We start from the raw sequence: 24126 nt of genomic DNA, 5'->3' as shown, positions 1-24126 counted from the left end.
TTAGTAAAAAAAACAAAAATCTCTTTTTGAGTCAAATGGGAGTTCTTAATAAGTATGCTTACGCTTTCAGCCTTAAAAGATACTGAGAGGATGATGTAATAACTTTTTTTTAAAAGTGAGTGTCATTTGACTGACCTCAATTGGACTCTGCCAAATGTCAACGTAATTGTTCATTAAATGAATGCTACAAAACCAATATATATTATGAACTTGCTTGCAGGTGGGAGTTGCAGGCAACTCTGATTTTAGGACAGTGGATCATCTCAGTCTGTCCCTCCTTGTGTTTATGGTAGTGATAACTAAGGTATAAGAGCAGGAAGCTTGGGACCTGAATTCTTTGATATTCCAGGCCTGTCATTTTATGAGGAGTGTGCTAGTATCTGAATAAATGACAGTTCCGGAATAGCAGTTCTGCTCATAAGGGATGCAGGGCAGCCTCTGTTTCTTATCTCTCATTTCTTTTCAGTATGTGTTCAGATTACTGGCGAACTTCTCTCTCTCCCCCCCCCCCCCCTTTTGGTGGATTTTTACAGGAAGCCAACAGTATTGAAAACTGTGTGCTAGGAGGGAGTTAGAACATCACCTCAGGCCAGATTTGGCTGCCCTGCATTATTGATAATTGTTAACATCACACTGGTCGCTTCTGTCTATTTTTAATTTGCAGAAGGGAGGATAAAGTAAGGGCAGGTCCTTTTCCACAATGAGCTTCCTTCCCTTGGAGCAAGAAAGCCTTGGGTACATGATGGTAGTTGCTCTGCAAATACCTTTTGGTGTTTGGCCTATGTAATGTGGACTATTTAGGTTAGTCTTCATCGGGCCTGAATATTCTCAAAACATAGATAAAACATCAACATTCTGCAGCAAGTTAACCTAATTTCTGCAGCAGCAGAAGAAAATGATTCAATGTACATATCAATTAAAATTTGCATAAATTATGCCAATTAAGATTTGCACAATCTCCCGTTTTTTTCATTATTTATTATATCATTTTTTTACCACTTTTCCAAATCTTGCCCTCCCTACAGGGTGCAGAAGCCCTCTACTCTCTGGGAGGCTTATTTAGCAAATTCTCTGCTTTTTTTTATAACTGACCACTTATAGCCCTTAATATATTTTTTAATCAATCATAAGGACTATAAAATAGCTTTGCAGGCTGAGATGCTGAAGCTGAATTCTGTTAGTGACCAGCAAGCATTTATTGTGCACCCCCACAACTGCAGCAGACTCACAATCCTGGGTTGGAGGCAGCCAATGCGTGGCAGTTTCTGCCATGGCATAAAGGTTGGGATAGGTAATTTCCCAGCTTCTTACAGTTTTATGATTCCATGTTTGGTGACTGTGTGCCTTTTAGAATGGCTCTCCCCTTGCTCTATGAAAAACAAAGCATTTGATCAACAATATTTAGAGCATTGCTATCCGGGAATAATGATGGAACTCTTGTGTGTTGCGAGATACTTTCTTATTGTTATTTTATTTCCCTCCCCCTTTTAACAGAGAGCTTGAGTTCCTTTTGACTTGCCATTCTCAGCTTCCTCATGCCTCCATCTCCACTAGACGACAGGGTAGTAGTGGCACTCTCCAGGCCCGTCCGACCTCAGGATCTCAACCTTTGCTTAGATTCCAGCTATCTGGATTCTGCCTCTTCTGCCAGCGAGAGCCACGTGAGTCTCCTCAGCACAGCTGTTGTGTCCCTCAAGGCTGCGAATCTGACGTATATGCCCTCATCCAACGGCTCTGCTCGCTCCTTGAGTTGTGGATGCAGCAGTGCCAGTTGCTGCACTGTGGCAACGTACGACAAAGACAATCAGGCCCAGACTCAAGCCAGCACCAGCAGCACTTCTGCCAACGTAGGAACCTCGACCACGTGCCCTGCTAACCAAATGGTCAACAACAATGAGAACTCTGGCCCATTGAGTCCCTCCAGCGGCGTGGGGAGCCCGGTCTCGGGCCCAACCAAGCAGTTGCCTAGTGTCAAAATCATCTATCCCAATGAACTGGCAAAGAAGATGACCAAATGCAGCAAGAGCCACCAAGGGCCGGTCATCATCGATTGCCGGCCCTTCATGGAATACAACAAGAGCCACATCCAAGGAGCTGTCCACATCAATTGCTCGGACAAGATCAGCCGGCGAAGGCTTCAGCAGGGCAAGATTACCGTCTTGGACTTGATCTCTTGCCGGGAAGGCAAGGACTCCTTCAAGAGGATCTTTTCCAAAGAAATAGTTGTTTATGACGAGAATACCAATGAGCCAAGCAGAGTCATACCTTCGCAGCCATTGCACATAGTGCTGGAGTCTCTCAAGCGAGAAGGCAAGGAGCCACTGGTTCTCAAAGGTATTTATGACCCATATTCTGCTGCCTTTCTTCTCTCCTTTTCTAGGGATGCGGCGATTTGCCAGGCCACTGGGAAGGCAAAGCTCTGCATGTTCTTGTGGAGATAGTTCAGGATCTCTTGATGCAGGAGGACTTGAAAAAGGAAGGACGTGGTCTTGGTACCTTTTTCCATTTCTTAATATGGTTGTGAGGTTAAGGTTAATCCAAAGGCTAGAGGATGGAGCGCCTTTCCTTGGGGTTAATGCTCACAATGTGGTATGCAAACTTCTAGGTTTTGCAGGATTCATCCTGGGTTTGATATTTTTCTTAATAGAGAGTGGAGAGGCATTTGGTTAAGCCTGTTGTATATTTTATTTCAGTCTTAATGGTGGTAACTGTTAGAACCATGCCTTCTTCAAAAGCTGGCGGGTTATGTGGAGATGCATTAGCCTACAGAAACAAATGAGAACATCCTTTTTGGAAATGAGAAAAACCCTAAAGAATCAGCAACTGTCCTTGGCACTTAAACTCTCAGGTCCCTTGCAAAAATAAACCACGATAACTTTCAAGTTAGCAAAGCTGGAGATGAATGTTGGGAAATGTTCTAGGTCCAGAATAATTAGAAGGCAAATTAGGTAGCATCAGCGAATCTAGGGGCAGGAGTAGAGCTTGACCTTGATGAGAACTACACTGAAGACTGATGAGTCTCTTGTGAGCTGCTTCACAGCCTGAGCTCAAAGAAGAAGAGGAGCAAGTGACTGAAACTTCCTGCTTCCTTGTTTCCTTTTGAACATGGAAGTGGAAAACTCTGAAAGCTATGGGGCCCAGGTAGCTTATGGAGATCATGGGTCTTGAAGCTAGTAAGATGAGTTCTGCTCACTGTGCTGTGGAGGTAGTGCAAGTCAACTACCATTCCTTTTTTTTTTTGCCACTTTCTAGTAACATATGAAATAGAGTAAATTTGAAATGGTATGATGGAATAGAGTTCCTAAAAGGTAATATAGTTGAGATGGCCCTCTTATGGAAATGGTTATTGATCTTATTGGCCCAGCAACCTGAACACCTTTACAGTACATGGCTATGAAGCTTCATTCATGCAATGGAATTGTGAGTGTGTGTTTAGGATTGCCTGTTTGTGGGCTTAGCTTTGTGTTGGACTACTACAGTAAACTGTTACCAGTAATTAAAGTAATTGTGTGCCTTTTTTGTTGTTCATGTATTAACTAGAACTAATTAGCATCCATGTTTTACTTTAGTGAGCCATGAAGGTTAGCTATGACTTTGCGTGTGCATACAGCAACCGAGAACTGCATTAATCTATTGACAGAATATGGTTTTAGACAAATGTCATGCAATAAAACAAGGTCATTGTGATTGAGAAACTTAACCACTAGAACGTCATTTGCAGGAATAGGTGATCATAGATTCAGTGGCTAGAGTTATGGTCACTTGTGTGGCACTTGTGGGAGCAACGGTACCTTTGAGGACATCTCCTGTTACCTCTGAAACCTCTCAGCCCCTCCTCGCTGACCCCTTTGTAATGAGTTGGTGAGGGCAGGGTACCTTTTTCTTTCCTTTGAAAAGTGCATAGAACTGAAGGAGGAAGTTTAAAGAAGAAATGTCCTATGCTTCCTCTTTCAGATCAATATGCTTCTCAAAACTCAGATTATTACATGAGCAGCTGAAAAGAAAGTATAGTGAGTAAGGGGGTAGGCAGGATAGCGGGAAGAAGAGGGTGCCACAAGATTTGGAAGACAGACTGGAGAGAGAGAGAGAGAGAGAAGGTTGTGGTGGGGCCCATACTCATACCACCACATGATCCTCATAAAATAGCATAATTTGTAAAGGGTTCCTCCCTGCATCAGATCATATCTGTCTTTTGACTGAAGGTAAAAGACTCAGTACTGCCATATTTATTTTTATGTCTGTTTTAAATGATCTTATCTATTACACATTTTTAAATTATGTACACCATACAGACTTTGGGAATTAAGCAGTATATAAGTAGCCTAAATAAATGATGTGAAAACATGGGTTTGAGGCACAGATGGTATGATGCTCATAATTTTGCAAAGGTTCCCCTCAAAGCTAGAACCAAATCATAGGTCACATCTGTGTCTACAGATGTGTTCTGTGATTTGGTGGTTTTGTTGTCATCCTGTGTACAAATCATGATCTGTGCCTTGCGTCAATGTATTTGTGGTGCTGGCAAGCACCTAAGCAAATTTTTCTACAGAGCAGCCTACCAGTGTAAGCTTTAATTTGGTGATGTTTCGGAGGACCTGCCATAAATTCATGCAAATTCTGTAAAATCCATTTTAATTCTACTGGATCTAGCTTTTACCCAGACCTCATGGGAAAAGCAAATAATCTATATGTGTGTGTTGGCTTTCTCTCTTTTTGTCAGGGTGGTGGGTGTGATCCAGGGAAAGGGGGGGAGGGAGAATCAACCAGAGGGGGTAGTTTCCATAGCACACCTCTCAAAATATGTCCACAAATCCTCAAAAAGTTGGCAACTGCTAGACTAGATAACCAATAAACAAGAGGCTGAAAACCTGATTGATCTGATGGTCTCAGCATTCTTTAGGGAGAAGCCACAGTTTCTTAGCAGAGCACATATTGGCACTAGGGAGGTCCCAGATCCAACCACTAGCATCTCTCTTTCAAGCAGGGTTGAGGAACCTGTGGCCCTGCAGATGTTGTGGGCTACAACATGCACCAACCCTGACTGCTGCACATGCTGGCTGGGGCTGATGGGAGTTGGAGTTATAATCCTAGTGGGAACCAATGAATTGTGAGCACAATATTGAAAGAGGAAGACTCTGGTTTAAATTCCCACTCATTAATGATACTCACAGGGTGACCTTGGGCCAGTCACTATCTTAGAGTCTGACACTCGTCTCAGAACCATATATGCTACCTTGACTTCATAGCAGAAAAGTTGGGATCTGAATATAACATTTTATTTTAATTCATTAATGGGGAGAAAAAGTAATAGGTCCTTTAATGAAAACCACAATCTCCAGCTTCTGACTTGCTTTGATTGAAGTATGAAGGCCCACCTGTAGGCAATCACAAAGGTAGGGGGCGCAACATCATTTCCCCTGTAATGTGAGCGCTGCATCACACCCTGGGGAAGAACTTTCCTTGGTGGTAAAGTGCATGGTTTGCATGCAGAAGGTCTGGCATCCAATCCCTGGCATCTCCAGGTAGGCCTTGGGAAGACCTTGGCCTGAGATCTTGGAGAGATGCAACCAAGCAGAGCAGACAATATTCAGGTAGATGGACCAGTTTTCAATTACTTGCCCTGCCCTGCCTTCTGGAGGAATATGTGTAGGCTCAGCATAAATAGGAAGGGGTGCGGGGAAGAACTGGTGAGATGGCTTTGTTACAGATGAAGCCTGACTTGCATTCACTGAAAAGAAGTGGGATGGCGTTCCGCACCACTTTAAGCACTAATAAATGGGTGGTGATAAACAGGTGCTTAACAGACAGCTTAATCTCTTGGAGGACATGGTTGCACTTACTGTTAAGTTGTGGTTTGTGTTTGCACACAATATAGTCTAACAGCCAGCAGCAAACTTTGCAAGTAACACCACTCTCCTTATGTTCTGAAGACCTGCCAAATTAAGTCCATCATGCAGATATTTTAAATAATATAATAATGATTTTTTTATTTATACCCAGCCCATCTGGCTGGGTTTCCCCAGCCACTCTGGGCGGCTTAAAGCACATAAAAAATGTAAAACGTTAGACATTAAAAACTTCCTAATACAGGGTTGCCTTTAGATGTCTTCTAAACGTCAGATCGTTGTTTATTTGCTTGACATCGGAAGGGAGGGCGTTCCACAGAGTAGGCACCACTGTGAGAAGGCCCTCTACCTGGTTTCCTGTAACCTCGCTTCTCACAGTGAGGGAACCTCCAGAAGGCCCTCGGAGCTGGACCTCCGTGTCTGGGCTGAACTATGTCCCCATCATTTCCACCTTGAGTTCCATGATAGTAGAAAGGTGGGGTATAAATGTACTAAACAGATAAACAACATGAAGAAGGTATATGTGGAATGTAAATTGTAGCGATAATTGCTGAAACTTATATTAACGCCCCATTTGGGCCTCCTGCCCTCGTACAAACTCATGAAATCCTTTGTATTACCTAAGGAAATTATACTCAAAGTGGTGACCTGTTTTTAGGCTATGCTTCTGTTATAATGATATATTGTTTGGTGTTTGAGATTCTATGCCACTTAGAGGTTTCTGAAACATTAAGTGGTGCATGAATGTTTTTAAATGGTTAGTTGCTGTATTTGTGTATAAAACCAACATGTGAAGAGGGGGACTGAGTAGCCGCACCCTCGAGTAGCTCCTCCTCCTGGTGTCCATACATACACTTTGATGCACTTTATCTGGAACACAGAGCCACCAGCAGGATGGGCTACTTTGCACAGGTAGACATCTGGAGTGAAGCTACTTGGGAATGATCCCATTTAGATATGTTTTAGATGTGAATATCATCTGAGTAGCACAATAATAACAGTTTATTGTCCTATGTGCACCTTTAGCTTATGTTGAATCACTAAGACTATCTATTGAGAACAGAGATTATAGAGAAATAATCCATCTCAAATTACCGTCTCTGCTAGCAATCTTGAGACTATAGGAATTGTGAAAGGACACACACAGAGACACAAATTCAAAAATCTATGACTTAGTGCACTGCTGGAATTCTGCCTTAACTATTAGAAAACTGGGGTCCAATAGAACAGTGAATACGTCTATGTGATGGCTGAAATATGACAGGTAGTCCTTAGGAATGAAGTCCCCAGAGTTTCAAAGGCTTAGGTTGCCTCTTAGTCCTTGATTGCATCATTTGGGAGGGAAAAGAATCCTCGCAATGTCACCCAGCAAACGCTGTTCTGGCCCTGCTCTGAAGCTGAGAGTTTTAAAATTAGCCAAAAGCACTTAGCCGCTTGATCTAAAGAAGCTTTAGAAGAAAAGATTAATTTTTTCCTCCCCTTCTGCCAGCTAGGAAAAATTGTGGGTAGAGATCAAGGGATTAATGCTGCAGGTTTTTTTTTTAACTTCACGGTGGCCAGAAAAAAGAGTGAGCAGGAAAGGGAGCGATGGCCACATCTCCATATGTTCTTTTTAAAGCAGCAGTGCTTAAAGGCGAGGACAACAAACGAAAAGCCCCTTTCTCATCCCTGCCTTGTTTGGAAGTGTGATCTGGACCGAGGAGACATAATAAGGCTCTGCTTCAGCATCTGTGCTTGCAGTGTGGCCAGAGAGGTGTTTGTTATTCAATTTCACTTGTCGGATGGAATTTTTTCCATCATGCTTCAGTAGCTCTTAATGTCCTGCATGTGATGCAATTTTTGTTTTTAGAGTTTGAACTAAAACTGAAGCTGGGCTCTAAAGCCCCTCTTGCTTTTAATGTTGAGTGAGGCTCTTGCCTTGACTGCGATCCAGTCATAATTTATGGCTGGCCCATCTGATCTTCCCAGTTTATGTTTGTAAACATTGGTTGCTAACTGCCCCATCCAAGTTTGTCCCACCCCCCCCTCCCCGCATCCACTGATCCAGTGCCATGTTCTCCATGTTTGGTGCTGCCTGTCAAGCAGGCAGCTCTCTGTTGCCATTTCAGTGGTACAGTGTCACACAGAGGAGAAACTGATCAGAGGGCCCTGGCCCCTAGGGATTAAATTACAAGCTTAATTTACAGCTCTGGCTGGTGACCTCGATCAGATATATATTCCTGTTCTAGACGTCTAGTGCCTTTTTTTTGCTGGTGCTCTGTGATGTGCAGAGATGTGACAATTCCAACAGAAGGCCAGGCTGCCCTTTTGTTAAAATACAGTTGAAATGTGTCCACTGGAATATAGATTTGAAAACACCGGTTCGGTTTCATTACATTTCTAGCTTGTTCTTCCTGTGTCTCTCTGTATGGCATGTGCCGGCTGATGGGAATTGTATTCCTAGCAATATGCATAGGGCCACTAGATTAGCTACTCTTTCTCTAAGGATCGCAGGTTAGCCAATTCTCTCCCATGATATGATGATCTAGGTTAATATTTGAGGTAGTGGTTGCCTCCTAGAGAGTCCATAACTGAGCGGGGGTTTGAACCTGGAGCTCCTCATTTTAAATATGAACTGGAGCCTTGGTCCCATGCTTTATACAGTGAGACTTTCTAACAGGGTTTTGAAGGAGAAAAAATACATTAAAGCACTCTGCAAAATTAACAGCTTGTGCATGCATTATAATGAGTAGATATGAAGTAGCCCTGATTCAAGGGAGTTGTGCTTAGGCAAGGGACTTGTGCCTGCAGAGGAGATGATTTTGTTGCTAAAGCTGAGAACCACTGTTTACCCATCACTTCTGCTGGGTGAAATGCAGCACTGAAAAGGGCTAATAGGCATCTGCTTTGTTGTTGTATTTATTACCCATCCTTCATGATCGTATGGTGGGATACAATAATTTAAAATTCAGGATTAAAAAAACAGTTAAAACAATGAACAGGGTGGGTCTTCCTGAAATGCATATCTCACACATGTCAAAGGCCAGAATAAAGGGCCATACCTTCATCATCATTCACTGAAAGCCACATACAGTAATGAGGAAGCCACACTCACCTCTATGGGGAGGGAATTCCACAACTCAGGGACTGCCATAGAGAATGCCACCTCCCACCCCAAACTTCGGAGGGAGGCAGAACTATCAAGAGGACCCCCCTCTGCTTATCTTAATGCCAGAGGGACCGTGGGGGAAGAAGGGATATTTTGGGACCGGTCATTTAGGGCTTTGAAAACCTACATAAGCACTTTGAATTGGGCCTAGAAATGAGCTGGAAACCAATGCAGTTACTTTAGAACAGGGATTATGAGAGTTCTAAAGGCAACTCCAGCCAGTAGTCTGGCTGATGGACCAGGTGATGTTTCTGAGTTGTCTTCAAGGGCAGCCCTGCATAAAGTGTGCTGCAATAATCCAATCTGGAAGTTAGCAGAGCATGGAGCATCATGGCCATGTGTTCTTTGCAGCCGGGCTGCAGTTCTTAAGAGTTAAGTGACGTGTTGACCAGTAGGCCACTGCAAGTACCATGAATGGCTCACAGCTGCTTCTTAAAACAGAAATAACAAATTTGTCTTGAGGCTGAACCTTTCCCAACATGGTGCCTTCCAGTTGCTGTTGGACTCCAACTTCATCAGCCCCTTCCAACATGGTCTGTGGTCAAGGATGATGTAAGCTGCAGGCCAAAATATCTGTAGGGCACCTGGTGGGCAAAGCTGCTATACTATAATACAATGGCAGTGACCTTGGGACAGGTGTTATATATGGACGCGCTCTTTCCTATCAAATGGATAATTTATGCTGATATTTTCAGGTGAGCCCTCTCTCCCTCCTCCAGTGCACCTTGTTCTGAAATTCTTCATTGTCACGCCTGACACTTATCCTTTCTCTCTTGCTCCAAAGGGGTTTGGAACGTTCCTGAGACATTGGCTATGGAATGTTTTGTTTGAATCCATGGTTAGTTTTTGTTTCTGACTTGTAAATCACAGGCTTTGCTAGAGAGTGACCCCTTCATAACAGAAGAGTGAATGGTGGTTGAGAGTCCCAAGCTAGCCTGCTGCAATTTTGGGCGGTCTCAGCTGTGCTCCATGCCGTTCCTCCTGCATTTGGCTTCTAAGTTTGATGTGTGCAGTCTTCCTCCTCGGTCCCTTTAAGAAGATACCTATCATGTGACTCTTCTAACCAAAAAGCCGTTTCTCGAGCGGATTCCTTTCTTTGAACATCATGTTTTTCTTCCTGCAGCTCCTGATACAGAACTGAGAACAGCCTCTGGTGCGATATTTGCGAGATGACAACTCTCTTTGAGCAAAGCTTTGCTTTCTTAGCAATTTTTGGAAGGGTTGTCATCCCCAAAGATGAGTAGATGACTCACACTTGGTGTTACTGAGGTGGCTTAGTGAGATTGTACTACTGAGATCATGTTCTACAAACTTTCAGAGCTGTATTGGCCTAAAAGCAGTTGCAATGCAGATGTAATATTTGCTAATCTCTTACCACGGTGAAGGGACTGGTGCACTCCTCTCTCGGATGACAAAACTTGCCGCTCTTCATTTGTCAGCCTTAACTGGGTTAGTGTTTAACATTTGCATGAGTGCTAATCTGTGGCCAATACGATTTGGACCTGGCCTTTAATTAGGTTGGGGTAGGGCTCTCAGTGGTAGGGCAACTGTTTTACATGCAGAAGGTCTCAAGTTCATTCCCTGGCAGCTCCAGGTAGGGCTTGGAATGTCTACTGTCTGAGAACCTGGAGACTCACTGCTAGTCAGTGTTGGGAGGTTTGCCAATCGAACTTGTATAAAGTAGCTTCCTGGGTTTTGTAAACCCCGATTAAGAGGGATCCCAGTATGTTTTTACAATGGTTAGGGTGGATGTTAAATTGGGTTAAAATGAGCAATGAAGGAAATGAGGCATTTGTGCTGGAAAGTGGAAGGGGCAATGTTGGAGGGGTGTTGCAGGATCAGAGCAACGAGAGGCAAATAACTCTGGCTAAGGGGTTCTGGAGAATGTTTGCTCATGCAGTCTTCTGCTCATTAATGGAATTATAGTATTATAGTATTAATGGAGTGGGAGGGGTCTGTTTTCATACATGCAGGGACCCTGTGCAAAGATAGCTTCTTAATCTAAGGGTCCAGAATTTCCATAAGGGAAGCTTGCGAATTACTAGACACAGCACAGTCTTTTTGTGAGAGAATGGAAAGCATAATGGATGAAAAAGTCCTGGAAAGATCATAAATAATCTATGTTACGCTCTTTCCTAGAAGCTGGCAGGTACAGGTGTTGGCAGACCTTGCTGTGTAACACATTGCTACAATTTCAGGGGCCCCTGAATGGATAATATATTAAGTGCTCTCTGCACTGTCCCTTTAAATCCAGCCCAGGCGGTGTCCTCCCATTTTTTTTAGAAGGCCTGTCTGTAGAACACTGCCAAGGAGCTATTACTCAGCCTGATAGGCTACTGTTGAACCTTGACTACTAGAGTCTGAATCCAGCAGGCAAGGCTCGGCAGTCAGCATGACATGTCAATGGATGTGGAGGAGAAGTGAAGGTGACCACAGGCTCCCCACCCCCCTTGTCAGATTATGAGCAGGGCTGTGGTAGAGCTCATGCTCTGCATGCGGAAGGTCCCTAGTTTGATTCCGGGCCCCTGGGAAGACATTGTTTAAAACCCTGGAGAGCTGCCATCAGTCAGTGGGGACAACACAGGGATTGATGACCTGAGATACAGATGGTGCAGTGATCTAAAGCACTGAGCCTCTTGGGCTCGCCGATTGGAAGGTTGGCGGTTTGAATCCCCACGGCAGAGTGAGCTCCCGTTGCTCTGTCCCAGCTCCTGCCAACCTAGCAGTTTGAAAGCACACCAGTGCAAGTAGATAAATAGGTACTGCTGCGGCAGTGTTTCCGTGTCTGGTTTCCACCACAGTGTCCTGTTGTGCCAGAAGCTGTTAAGTCATGCTGGCCACATGGCCCAGAAAGCTGTCTGTGGACAAACACCGGCTTCCTCAGCCTGAAACCATGGTGAGCGGCAACCCCATAGTCACCTTTGACTGGACTTAACCATCCAGGGGTCCTTTACCTTCACCTTTTTACCTATAAGGTAACTTTTGAAGTTCCATAGTTCTATGGTCCCTGGTTATAGGAGCCACATGTCATGACTGCAGCACCTAGTTAAACCATGGAACTGGTTAGCCAACACATTTCGTGCTTTCAAGATTCCCATAGACATCTTGGTTGGCTGGACTAGGGCAGGATGCTGGACTAGATGGGACACTGACCTGACCCACCAGGCTCCTGTTATGTTCTTAATTACCAGGGTTAGGCCGTTATCTGAGCCTACCCTGATGACCCCTTGAAAACTTGTCCACATCTGCCCTGCAGTAAAGCTGTCCATGCTACTTGCAAGGATGCTAGAAGGTGACCACGCTACTGTAAAGAGCTCTCCGCAGGACAGTCTTGCTAGTTTCTGCCTCAGTGAGAATCAAAGAATTGTAGAGTTAGGAGGGTCATCAAACTCCTACAGTGCAGGAACCTTTTGCCCACCATGGGGCTCAAACCCACAACCCTGAGATTAAGAATCTCCTGTTCTACCAGCAGAGCTATCCAGTCAATTATTTTCTCTACATCCCTAAATTTTGGATTCTCTGTAAAATGGGCTAGAACTCCACTCACCGCTTCAGCATGTAATCACTTGGTGAGCTACTTCCTAGTTAAAGAGATGTCAATATTTACACAAAGGCATCTTGGGGATGTGTGTGCCATGTTCCTCCCCACAGGAGCACTCATCATGCTCTATCGTGCGCTTTCTCATGTCCTGCCAGGATTTTCCATCAAGGTTCTTGTTGGCTGTTCTCTCCAGCTTTTAGGCCTCTGCCAGGTTTGTTCATATAAACAGCTTTGCCAGGAGCATTTGTTTTCTTCCACTGGACATTTGATTGCTTCTTTCAATTTTAAATGAATTATACTTTTGAAATGGCTTTCGAAATGCACATTCGAGATTAAAAATGGTGTGTGAGTGCCATTTTTATTCTTAAACCTTCATTGTGTGTTTTCAGAATATGTGAAGATTGAGAAGCAGAGATCAAGACAGTCCCCCTGATTTGGGCAAGGCCATTTGTTGTGTGTGTCAAAACTGATTACATTGTTTTTGGCATTTCACAAGAACAGCCTGCTGGATCAGGCCACTGTCCCATCTAGGCCAGCATCCTGTTCTCACAGTGGCCAACCAGATGCTTGTGGGAAACTGGTAAGCAGGACCCAAGCACAAGAGCACTCTTCCCTCCTGTGGTTTCCAGCAATTGTTATTCAGAAACATTACTGCCTCTGACTATAGAGGCAGAGTAGAGCCATCGTGGCTAGTAGCCACTGATAGCCTTATCCTCCATGAATTTGTCTGGTCCTTTTTTAATGCCATCCAAGCTGGTGGCCATCAATGTTTTTATCATCCTTGGTTCCAGTGTTGGAACTCAGATACAGTGGAACCTTGGGTTGTGAATGTGATCCATGTGGGAGGCGTGTTCACAACCCCCAGCGTTCGCTACCCGCAGTGCTGTGTCTGCACATACGCGGGTAGCGATTTGGCGCTTCTGCGCATGCAAAGTGCAATTTAGCACTTCTGCACGAGCGCCGAAACCCGGAAGTAACCCATTCCGGTACTTCTGGGTTCGGCGTGGTGCGCAACCCGAAAACACATAACCCGAAGTGTCTGTAACCCGAGGTACTGCTGTATATATAAGCCATGTACCAAATGGCTCCTTAAACCAAGGTTGCAGTCACCAAAATGGAATGTCTAGTTGCCATTTAGGAGCAAGAGAGTTCTAAAGTCTTATTTTTCAAATGATGGACTGACTGTGATTATCAGTTTAACATCTGACTAGTTCAGATGACAACCTTGAGCTAGGTTAAGAACTCTAATAACTTAACAAAGAAAAGTCACTTGACCAAGGGACAGTCCACATATCTACGGGCCTATTCCGGCCTCCTGCTCAGGCTGCACAGAAGAAATAACCGTGTTATGCTGAATTCGTATTTTGCACAATTTGTATATGGTGTTTGTTTGATAATGTGTGGTTTGCTATTCCTATTAAAGGATTGACAGACAGAAATAATAATAATAATTTTATTATTTGTACCCCACCCAATTGACTGGGTTGCCCCAGCCACTCTGGGTGGCTTCCAGCATATATAAAAACATAGTAAAACATTTTGGTTCCAGGAATTCATTCCAATTGTGCAGATAAAATATAACTGATAGAATTCTACAGAATAGGGTACTGTATTAGTGTGCAAAAACAGTCCAGATACAGTGGCTCCCAGGCAGACACCTCCAGATGGTGGAGATGTCAGGGACCATCCTGGAGCCCAGGCATATTCATGTGGTCACAAGTGGTCGAAAGCCAAGTGTGAAATGCACCTGGCTAATTTCGAACAGTGCTTGGTTCACTGTTCAAATGGAATACTTGGTCCCCTTTGATGCTCATCTTGAGTAAAACAGGCCACTTGATGTAGGAAGTCTGGGAGTTAAAACTGAAATTGATGGTCAGGGGAATCACATGCTATAGCCCTTGGACTGTACTATTTCAGACTGAGAGTAGGGGAGTACGCATCAATGCTCCTTAAGAACTACTAAGTGAGCAGTAGGCTCAAATACCATCTGCTTGGTTTTCCTTACCGTATATCTCCAAGAGTGAAGAAGCCAGGGGATGGCTTCCTGCTGAGAGCTGAGCAGCCAGGGTGAGGGCCTGGAATATCCCTGAAGGGCCCTGCCTCCCCTGTGGTGACAGCCCTGTTTCCAGACAACAACAATTCCATTTTAGTGTTAGCGTTGGCTGGGATCCAGGGCCACATAATGAATAAAGGGTAGAATTATTATATGGGCAAAGTAACTCTCTTCCCCTCCCCAGCTTTAGTCACAAGCCTTTTGAGAAATGCTGGAGAAGGAGAACACAGATAACATTGCAGCTGAGGGAAGGGCACACTTGGGATTGCCAACTTTTGGCCGGCCGCTGCTCTTGTACTTCATCTGTAGACTTTAGGAGGTGGTGATCCTCTGTTCCTTGCTGTAAAAAAAGCTGACTTCTGCATCACAGTTGTTGTAAACATGGTTGTTTTTCATTAAACCTGCGGCTTAAGTAAAATGAGCATTCTCTACCTTTCACAGGGTTTCAGATCTCTAAATCCACCCAAGGAGATTCTTACGTCGCCCCTCTTCCAAATCGCTGAATGTTGCCCTTTGTGTTGTCTTAATGCTCACATAATCCCCCACATGACAGCGCCAGCTGCTGATTTTGTTTCGGAACAAGGGCTGCAATGAAGGGCAAACAGTCAGTGTTGCATTAGATACCAATACCCGGCTGGCTGGATGAAGGAGCGAATCAGCACTAAAATCCCCAAATGGGCAGATTAATATTTCATACAAGTCCCTTTCTGAGTGCTCAGTGCAGACACGTGTGCTGACTAAGTCTGTGCAAAGTGATAAAGCACCTTCAGCTTATGTAAAAAATGAGGCACATGCTTTAATAATGCCTTGCTCTTTTGGATTTCCTCTCCACTCTTTCACTTAAAATCAGAGTCTAATGTAAATATTCCAGAGTCGAAGCACATAGACATTTATGTTCTGTATAGGTAATTTTCAGAGAATATGCTTTCGAATCACAGAATAGGGGGATCCCAGGGGTCATCTAGTCCAACCCTCTGCAATTCAGAGATCTCAACTAAAGCACCCAGGACAGATGGCCACCCAACCTCTGCTTAAAAACCTCCAAGAAAGGAGAGTTCCCAACTTCCCGAGGGAGACTGTTCCTTAACATTCCCCCATCATCCACGGAAAGTATATTTCTGTGAAAAGGGTAAGGATCCTGAAAATGTAGCGATGGGCAAAAAAGCCCAGGGCTTCCTCTGCAAAATACATAAGCCTTTGAACAATTTGGTTGCATGCAGAACTGCTCCAAGGCAAGGCACAGATGGTAGACTTGTGGCCCTCCAGATGTTTTTGGGCTACAGTCCCCAGCACCCTCAGCCAGCATGGCCAGTGGTTGGGGAAAATGTGAGTTATAGCCCAACGACAACTGGAAGGGCCACATAGAATTGTAGAGTTGGAAGGGACCACAAGGGTCCCTGCCATGCAGGGTTCTTTTCCCCTACATGGGGCTCAAACCTGCGACCCTGAGGTTAAGAGTCTCACACTCGACCAACTGAGCTATCCAGCATCCTCAGGTTTGTCCTTCTTTGCAATGGAGGGGGAAATCACCTTAGTGAAAGGGAATAAGTAACAGATGCAGAGGGCTCAGGGTGTGAGCACAATGGAGGTGGGAGGCCTTTCTGTACTTCTGTTCGGCTTGTGAAAGATCATGCAGAGGTTCTCACATTGGAATCCCCTGTTTCAATCCACCACCCCAATGTTGTAATGATTGACTCTACAGCTTCAATCCTGCTAAAGTTAGGCAGAAAGTCACATCTGGGCAGAAAGGAAGAGCAGGACAGGGCTATTGTCCTTGGTCCCTACCTCTTTGGGCTTCCCAGGAACGTCTGGCTGATCACTATGGAAATGTGATCTGGAATAGATAGACTTTTGTTCTGATCCAGCAGAGAGCTCTTTAGTGGGAATTAGATATCTTTGGCAGTGATATAAGTTTTCCTTTCTGGGGAGAAAAATCCTGTGCAAATTAGGCTAATTTGCATAGGGTAATTTGCATGGGTTTTTTTTTTACCCTGATGCCCTGGAGAGTGACCTAGTTTAGCATGTTTGTTTAGCATGCATTTTGTAAACAAAGCTTAGAAACGTTGAAGCCACCAAGTCTAATACTGTCTTTTCAGTTGGTGCCCCTCCATTTTCTGCCCCACTCCTCATCACGGATGGTGGGCAAAATGAGCCGCTGTGAGTTCTTCCTCCAAGAATGTCCACATGGCCTCATTATTTGTTACAAACCAGAGGACAGGTCTGGGCCACAGTCTAAAATTCAACATGGAGAAGACGAAGGAGGGAGACAGGTAAATATACAGGCAGCCCCCTCCCTTTTATGTGTGCAACTGCGCATACACACATTGCAGCAAACCAGGAAGTGACCCAAAAATGTCACCAAAAGGGGGGCAGAACGGAGCAGGGCAGAGACAGAATGGGAGGTTTGCAGGCTTTTCAAATATACAGGATTTCACTGATGCACGTGGTGCCTTGAAATGTATCACCTGTGTAAATGGGGCCTGTGTGCCTGTATGAATTTATTTTACTTCCACATGCTTGCTCTTGGTTTGTATGGCTATGGGGAGTCTGATCCCAGGCTCCACAGGAAAGGCGGGTTTTGAGGAGGTATTTGATGAAAGGAAGATGTGGCACCATGTAGGTGCACTAGAAGTAGTGAGAAGGCGGGGGGTGTAGTTCAGTTCACATTTAAAGGTGAACCTACTTGATTTGCACTTCTGGAAATGATACATGGGCCAAAACAGAGCCACCCTTGGAAATCTGCACCTCTCTGAATTTTGAAATGCAGTTCTTCCTCTAAGTCAGGTGTGGGGAACTGTTGGCTTTCAAGATGTTGCTGAACTACAACTCCCATAATCCCCAGCTGGCATGGTCAACGGCCAGGGATGATGGGAGTTGTAGCTCAGCAGCATCTGAAGGGCCAAAGGTTCCGCACACCAGATCTAGGTGGTGTGTTCAAAAATGGAAAAATGAGCAATGCAATATAACACCATTAAGACATGGCAGTTAATAACTGGATCAAAATTAAAATGTGTTGAGACTTCCTTGAAAAGTCACCAATGACAGGGCCGTATGCATTTCATGAGAAAACATATTCTAGAAATATGGAGCCACAGTTAAAAAGGTTTTGAACCCATCAGCCCCAACCCCCTTTTATTGATGGACTAGAGTGCAGGGCTTCTGAAACTGGTTGTAGAGTTTGCACAGATGCATATGGGAGCTGGTAGTCAAAATGCTCTGACGTTCAATTCCCACAAGCATTCTTCCTGCTGCACTCTGTACCATTTTGGAGTTTTAGGAATCTCTCTAAAGGCAGTTGTATGTAAAGCATATTTCAAGATTCTAGTGCACACATTCCCAAAAGTGCCCATCCTTATTAGCCATATGGGATCAGCAGGCTTGGGAGAACCCTAGGATTTGCAGGAGCAGAAAAACATTGGGGAGGGGATCCTAAGGGTTGGGTGTAGAGGGAGGATGACCCAAAATTAGCCTGAGCATGCTCCGTGAGTGCAAAATGCGGACTGCTGGAGCAAAAAACTAGGAGGGTGTAGAAATCAAAGGGAGTGTTTTTGGAAAAGGCATGGCTGGCTGGCTAAAACGTTGAACAGGAATACTCCACACTGCAGCATTTTGTTATCTGTCTTGATTAAGGGGGCTAATCTCAATCTTTTTTTCTTACCTTTCATTTCTCTTACTTAAACTTTGATTAGATCAAGCCCCCTGAACTTCCTTTCCTCTGAAATTCCCTCCATCTGATAGCAATTTCTTTAATTTGGTGGTCCAGATTTAAGATGCGGTGACACCTCTCTAGCACACTAGAGTACTACAGTGGTACCTCGGTTTACAAACTTAATTCGTTCCGGAAGTCCGTTCTTAAACTAAAGCAGTTCTTAAACCGAGGTAAGCTTTCCCTAATGAGGCCTCCCGCCACCAGTGCCCTTCCACCATTCAGCTTCCGTTCGTAGACAGAGGTAAAGTTTACTAACCGGAACACTACTTCCGGTTTTGTGGAGTTCGTATACCGAATAGTTCATAAATATGGCTGTTCTTAAACCGAGGTACCACTGTACTACTCAGTATTTGATGCTGTAAAGTTAGAGTGTCCTAGTCTCTAATATTGCTCTATTATCGGCAGAATATTTTGTTTCGCTTAGAGGGGTGTGAACTCTTCCCTGGCAGGAAATACCTTTGATCTTAACTGAAGTATTAGATCTTTCCCCAGAAATTGCTACAGATGTTTCATTTCAGAGGAGCCTCCAAATTTGGCTCGTCTTGCTTCAGGGGAAATTGTGTGGCATTTCTAGTTCTGTGTTGCTTTAATCAGCCTGTGGGTTCCTTGAGCCCAGTGGACAAACAAAAACAAAGATCTAGTTGTTCTCTACAGTGACTCGAGTTAGAAAGAGAGGTCTCCTTTAATCTAGAGAAAGGGTTTTCTGAGACCTAGTTAGATATTACATGCTAACATATTTGTTGCATCTGCTGACTTGAAGAGAGGGGAACAAATCTGTAACGACTTCCAGAGGGACAACCATGTTCAGCTGTTGCAAGCAGGATCGAAGGATCTGTCAGTTTCTTCACTTTTATCATTTTTCAAATCTTGAATTCAGTTCGCCACTTTTCTGCATCGGTTTGTTAAGTCTTGAATGGGAATTCATTATTTTAGTCTGCATTTCTCCTAACAGGACACATTTTTGAATGTAGAATTGTAGAGTTGGAAGGGACCCCAAGGGTCAGGTAGATTCCCCGGTTTACTGCTTTTTTGCATATTTGACTTTTCACAAAAAAATGCATTTTTTTACATACACATTTCCCTAACATGCACAGTAGTTGGAGAACTGCATCACAAAAATTGGAGGATTGTGAAGATTGATGCAATTTGATTTTCACATTCTTATGGCATGTGTGAATTAAGAGCCATTAATGAATTAAAATGGAAACCAAACTAAGTTTCTCCCCGCACACTCCCAACTATAGCAGCGGGTCTTGTAGCACCTTAAAGCCTACGAAATTTATTATGGCATACGCTTTTGTAAACTACAGTCCACTTCATCTGACATGTTAATCAGGAATTGCAGGTCTACACACACACACACACACACACACAACTTTTGGGGGACTGTAAACAGAGGTTGGAAAGAAATGAATATGTAGTCAAACAAAAAGAGCACTATATCGTGATTAAGATGAGAGAGACATTTCCTCCTGCTTTTCTTTAATTCGAAGCATTTTTAGCATTGTATACTCCACTCAGTAAATTACTAATATAGCTATAACAACTCCACCATTAATATTCAACATTGTAAACAATACAAAATCATACTGAAATCAGTTTACAGTGTTGAGGGGTTATTAACCTTCCAGAATAAAAACGTCATCTTAAAAATATGAGGTTGGGCATTCATGGGCTTTATTGGGGGAAATTATTTCAGACTGCTGCTACTCCAGAATATCCATCATCCTGTTCTGTGTGAAAGAAATTTCCTGGAATTGTTTCTTCCATTTCTCCTCCATGGAGGAATCCCTACAGCCAGCGGTTCTAAACTACGATGATAAGAACCAGCAATATGGCTTCCGTAAGTGCTTGTACCAGCCCAGTGAAACCTAACTGATTCATTGACCCCAGGCACAAGATTCCATTGGAGCAACCAGTTTGTAAAAGGCAAGGTCCCGCTGCTTTAGAGACTGAAGATGCTTGGGTAACTCGGAGAAATGGCAATCCTCCAAAAAAGTTGCCTTGTGTTGGGCTAGAGTTCAAGGGTTGAGCCTTAAACCAACACAGGCAACTCTGCTTTTCGGCAGCCAGAAACATCAACATGTATTATGTACAATTTAGCACACACAGCACATATTTAATTTATGTGTTTTAAAAATATGAATGCCCTAGCTTTATTCAAACAGTCATTCCAAATATACCCATGTTGATATAGCTGCAGGCTTCTGCATCATCCCAGAATTGCCTTAAGGTTTCTTAGGTTTTGCTAACTGGGGGAAAACAGGGGGGAATGTTTGCTTTCATCTAGTCTTAAATGGTTATGTTGACCTCAGCATTGTCATGCACAAACAAATATCTCTCTGGATATACATTTTAATTAATGTATACATTTGTGATAGGAGAGAGAACTAAATTCTGAAGTACAGTTAAAGAATAGCAATAGCTCAAAAGTGGGGGAAAATCTTATACTTTCTTTCCCACCCAGCATTCATCCTGACCCCCACCTTCAATTTCTAGTTGATGGAACCTTGTTTTGCATTCATATACTGAAAACTTGGGAGTAAAAGAAAATGATGATCTTAATTGGTCAGTGCATCCATCTGGCTGTTAACCAGAAGGCTGGTGGTTCAAGCCCACCCAGGGGTAGCTGAGGATTCTTGCATTACATGGGGTTGGACCAAATGACCCTGTGTGTCCCTTCCAACTTACAATTCTATGATTCCAAATGAGGAATTGGGAGTTTGTGGTCCTTCAGATGTTGCTGGACTTACAACTCCCACCACCTTTGATCAGTGTTAGAAATTAGCCAGGCGCCAGGTGCATTTTGTGACTAGCTCATGTCCAGTTGTGACCACGTGGAGATCTCTGGATGCCAGGCTGGTGACTGGGGGGAGCAAAATATCACTTAGAGAAGGACCTGAAATATTTTCCTTGAAGCTTGAATTTGTTTTATTTGATGTGTGGAGAGCCAGTGTGGTGTAGTGGTTAAGAGCAGTAGATTCGTAATCTGGTGAACCAGGTTCGATTCCCTGCTCCTCCACATGCAGCTGCTGGGTGACCTTGGGCCAGTCACACTTCTCTGAAGTCTCTCAGCCCCACTCACCTCACAGAGTGTTTGTTGTGGGGGAGGAAGGGAAAGGAGATTGTTGGCCGCTTTGAGACTCCTTCGGGTAGTGATAAAGTGGGATATCAAATCCAAACTCCTCCACCCCCTCCTCCTCCTCTTCTTCTTCTTCTAATGTTGTAAACCACTTTTGAGATCAGTTCTTTAAAATATAAAACGGTAAAGAAATGACAACAATAAACTCCACCAGAGGGGGTGAGGGATGGTGCCTAGACATTCCATTGTGGTGGCCATAACCTAGGTTTAAGACACCATTTGGCGATTAAATTATATATCTGAGTTTTAACACCATCTGCGATTATTGGGGACACTGGCTCAGTTGGGATTCCAGCATCTGAGGGCAATGTTTCCCCACCCGAAGTCTAGGTTTTGTGGAGAGAAGGCACTCTGCGAAGAATGATGAAAGGGCAGTGTCTGGACATGGGTGTATCTGGGGGAGGCAGGGGGCAACTCCCCCCCCAATCAATCAAAATAATACAAATCTAAGGTTCTGCCCCCTCCTAACAAAAGCATGCCCCCCTAACAAAAATCCTGGCTATGCCCAGGGGTGTGAATCCTTTATAAACTAGCTGCTTCGAATACCCAAAAGGGACTGCAGTGCTATGTCATGATCTACTTTAGGACTGAGTTTGTTTATGAACCTGCCTTTCCAGGTAACTAGCGAATGGAATGGGGGTGGAGGTGGGGAATTGACCTTGCCAGTGGATGGAACGCTCCCAGTTCATTTGTTCCAGAGCGCTGCAAATTATTCACCCTGACAGCTTAACTCGAGGGGTGGATGTGCTTGAATGCTGGCGATTGGGAACGGGAGGGGCCGTGCAGAAGGCTCCTCTTTCCAAACCCCTTTGAGAAATGGAAAAGTGAAACGGACCCTTTTGCCCTCTGCCACATGCTGTCTGAGCACGGAGAGAAACCGGATTCATATGAGTTGCATGCTTTCCCACAGTGCAAACATCACCTACCCTTTTTCTCTCAGTGTGCTAGCTGCCGCTGTGTAACTAATATAGGCGCTCGTGTTCAAACTGCACATATTTGGCTGATTAGATAACTGGCTTCCTCTCTAGCAATTTTGCTTGGGGAGTTTTTGGTGGAGAGTGGAATCCAGTTCTGTTCTACCCAAACTCTGGAGTGGATTGCAGCACCCAGAATGGATTCCTCAATTGATCTTGGATGAGCACAGAGAAAGCTAGTGCAGCTAAGCTTCTCAGCACATGTACAAAGGATTCCAGACCATGCAGAGAGTGGTGATATTATCCCCTGCACGGTACTTGGGGGGTGCTCCAAGCAGAGCTTTAGTGTGTAGTCCTCTACCAACTTAGCTAGTAAATATGGGTTCAGACATTCTGATAAGGTATAGCACTTGGGATCTAGCATTTCAGTGCCTGATAATATCACAGAATTGCAGTTAGAAGGGAGCCTGAGTAGGGCTGGCTAATATGGGGCTCTCTGGATTGGTTCTTTTCAACCTTGTGTCCCCAGGTTTTGAACTACAACTCCCATCTTTCCTGACCACTGGCTAAGTGAGCTAAGAATGATGGGAGACCCATGGTTGAAGAACGCTGTCCCATTGTACTCCCAGCCTGCCTCAGCCTGCAGGACTAATGGATGAAGGGGGCTGTAGACACAACAGCAACAATGACCCTTGTTCTAGAATGTAGGGAAGTCTTGATTTTGAAGCATTGTGTAATGTATCGCTGCTTTCCAAAAACAAGTGTGTCAGGGTTCGCAAGTTTGTCGAGTCACTCTGTGACTGAAACATTTGAGTGACCAGTGGCTTTGTAAATCCAATTGCAGATGGGAAAACCTCAGACAAATGTCCCCTCTTCTGGTTCACAGGTTCAGTTGTTAATCATCTAGATTTTGAGCGATGTCCATGCCTGTGTGAAGTGGCCTTTCATGTGTCACAGCCGACAATTCTGAGGAGCATGTCATGTTGTTCTTTTTTCTGAGGCTGGTTGTGTGACATGTGCAAAATATTTTGAGTGAGTAAAGCATACGCAGCATTAATGCTTCTGAATACAGTGGTACCTCGGGTTACAGACACTTCAGGTTACAGATTCCACTAACCCGGAAGTAGCAGCTCCACTTAAGAACTTTACCTCAGGATGAGAACAGAAATCATGCAGCGGTGGCAGTGGGAGGCCCCATTAGCTAAAGTGGTACCTCAGGTTAAGAACAGTTTCAGGTTAAGAACGGACCTGCAGAACGAATTAAGTTCTTAACCCGAGGTACCACTGTACCAGTTGCTAGAAGCCACAGGATAGAAAAGGCCTCTTGCGCTCCTGTCCTGCTTGCTGGTTTTCCACAGGCATCTGGTTGGCCACTGTGAGAACAGGATGTTGGACTGGAGGGTAATATTAACGGGGTGGGACTTTGTATGCCACTTGGAGCTCCTTGGAGAAAAGGTGGGATATAAATGCCATAGACTCATAGAGTTGGAAGGCACCCCAGTGGTCATCTAGTCCAACCCCCTTCAATGTAGAGATCTTAACTAGATCATTGCATGACGGATGGCCACCCAACCTTTGCTTAAAAACCTCCAAGGAAGGAGAGTCCGCAACCTCCCGAGGGAGAGTTCCATTGTCATACAGCTCTTACTGTCAGAAAGTTCTTCCTCGTGTTTAGCAGGAATCTCCTCTCTTATTACGTAATGATAAATAAAAATAAAATGTGTAAAATATACACACTTGCCTCCTCCCCTCTGAGTGAAAAATGTGTGTTAT

The 24126-nt window shown here is 44.2% G+C and overlaps 1 protein-coding gene and 1 long non-coding RNA gene across 3 annotated transcripts in view; one reads left to right on the top strand and one right to left on the bottom strand.

Moving 5' to 3' along the window:
• Positions 1–24126, top strand: part of DUSP10 (dual specificity phosphatase 10) — a 49902-nt gene that overhangs the window by 1424 nt on the left and 24352 nt on the right. For both annotated transcript variants that reach the window (XM_083433310.1, XM_083433309.1), the window contains exon 2: positions 1495–2334. In XM_083433310.1, the coding sequence (XP_083289436.1) occupies positions 1536–2334 (799 nt within the window). In that variant the 5' untranslated portion in view covers positions 1495–1535. The remainder of the gene's footprint in view (positions 1–1494; positions 2335–24126) is intronic.
• Positions 19966–24126, bottom strand: part of LOC310674322 — a 45909-nt gene continuing 41748 nt past the window's right edge. Inside the window, exon 3 of the long non-coding RNA XR_014509529.1 lies at positions 19966–20352. This is a non-coding gene — a long non-coding RNA (uncharacterized lncRNA). The remainder of the gene's footprint in view (positions 20353–24126) is intronic.

This window comes from Podarcis tiliguerta, assembly GCF_965153285.1.
Source record: "Podarcis tiliguerta genome assembly, chromosome: 3".
In the NCBI taxonomy this organism is placed as follows: Eukaryota; Metazoa; Chordata; class Lepidosauria; order Squamata; family Lacertidae; genus Podarcis; species Podarcis tiliguerta.
This window is presented reverse-complemented; position numbering and strand designations above follow the sequence as displayed.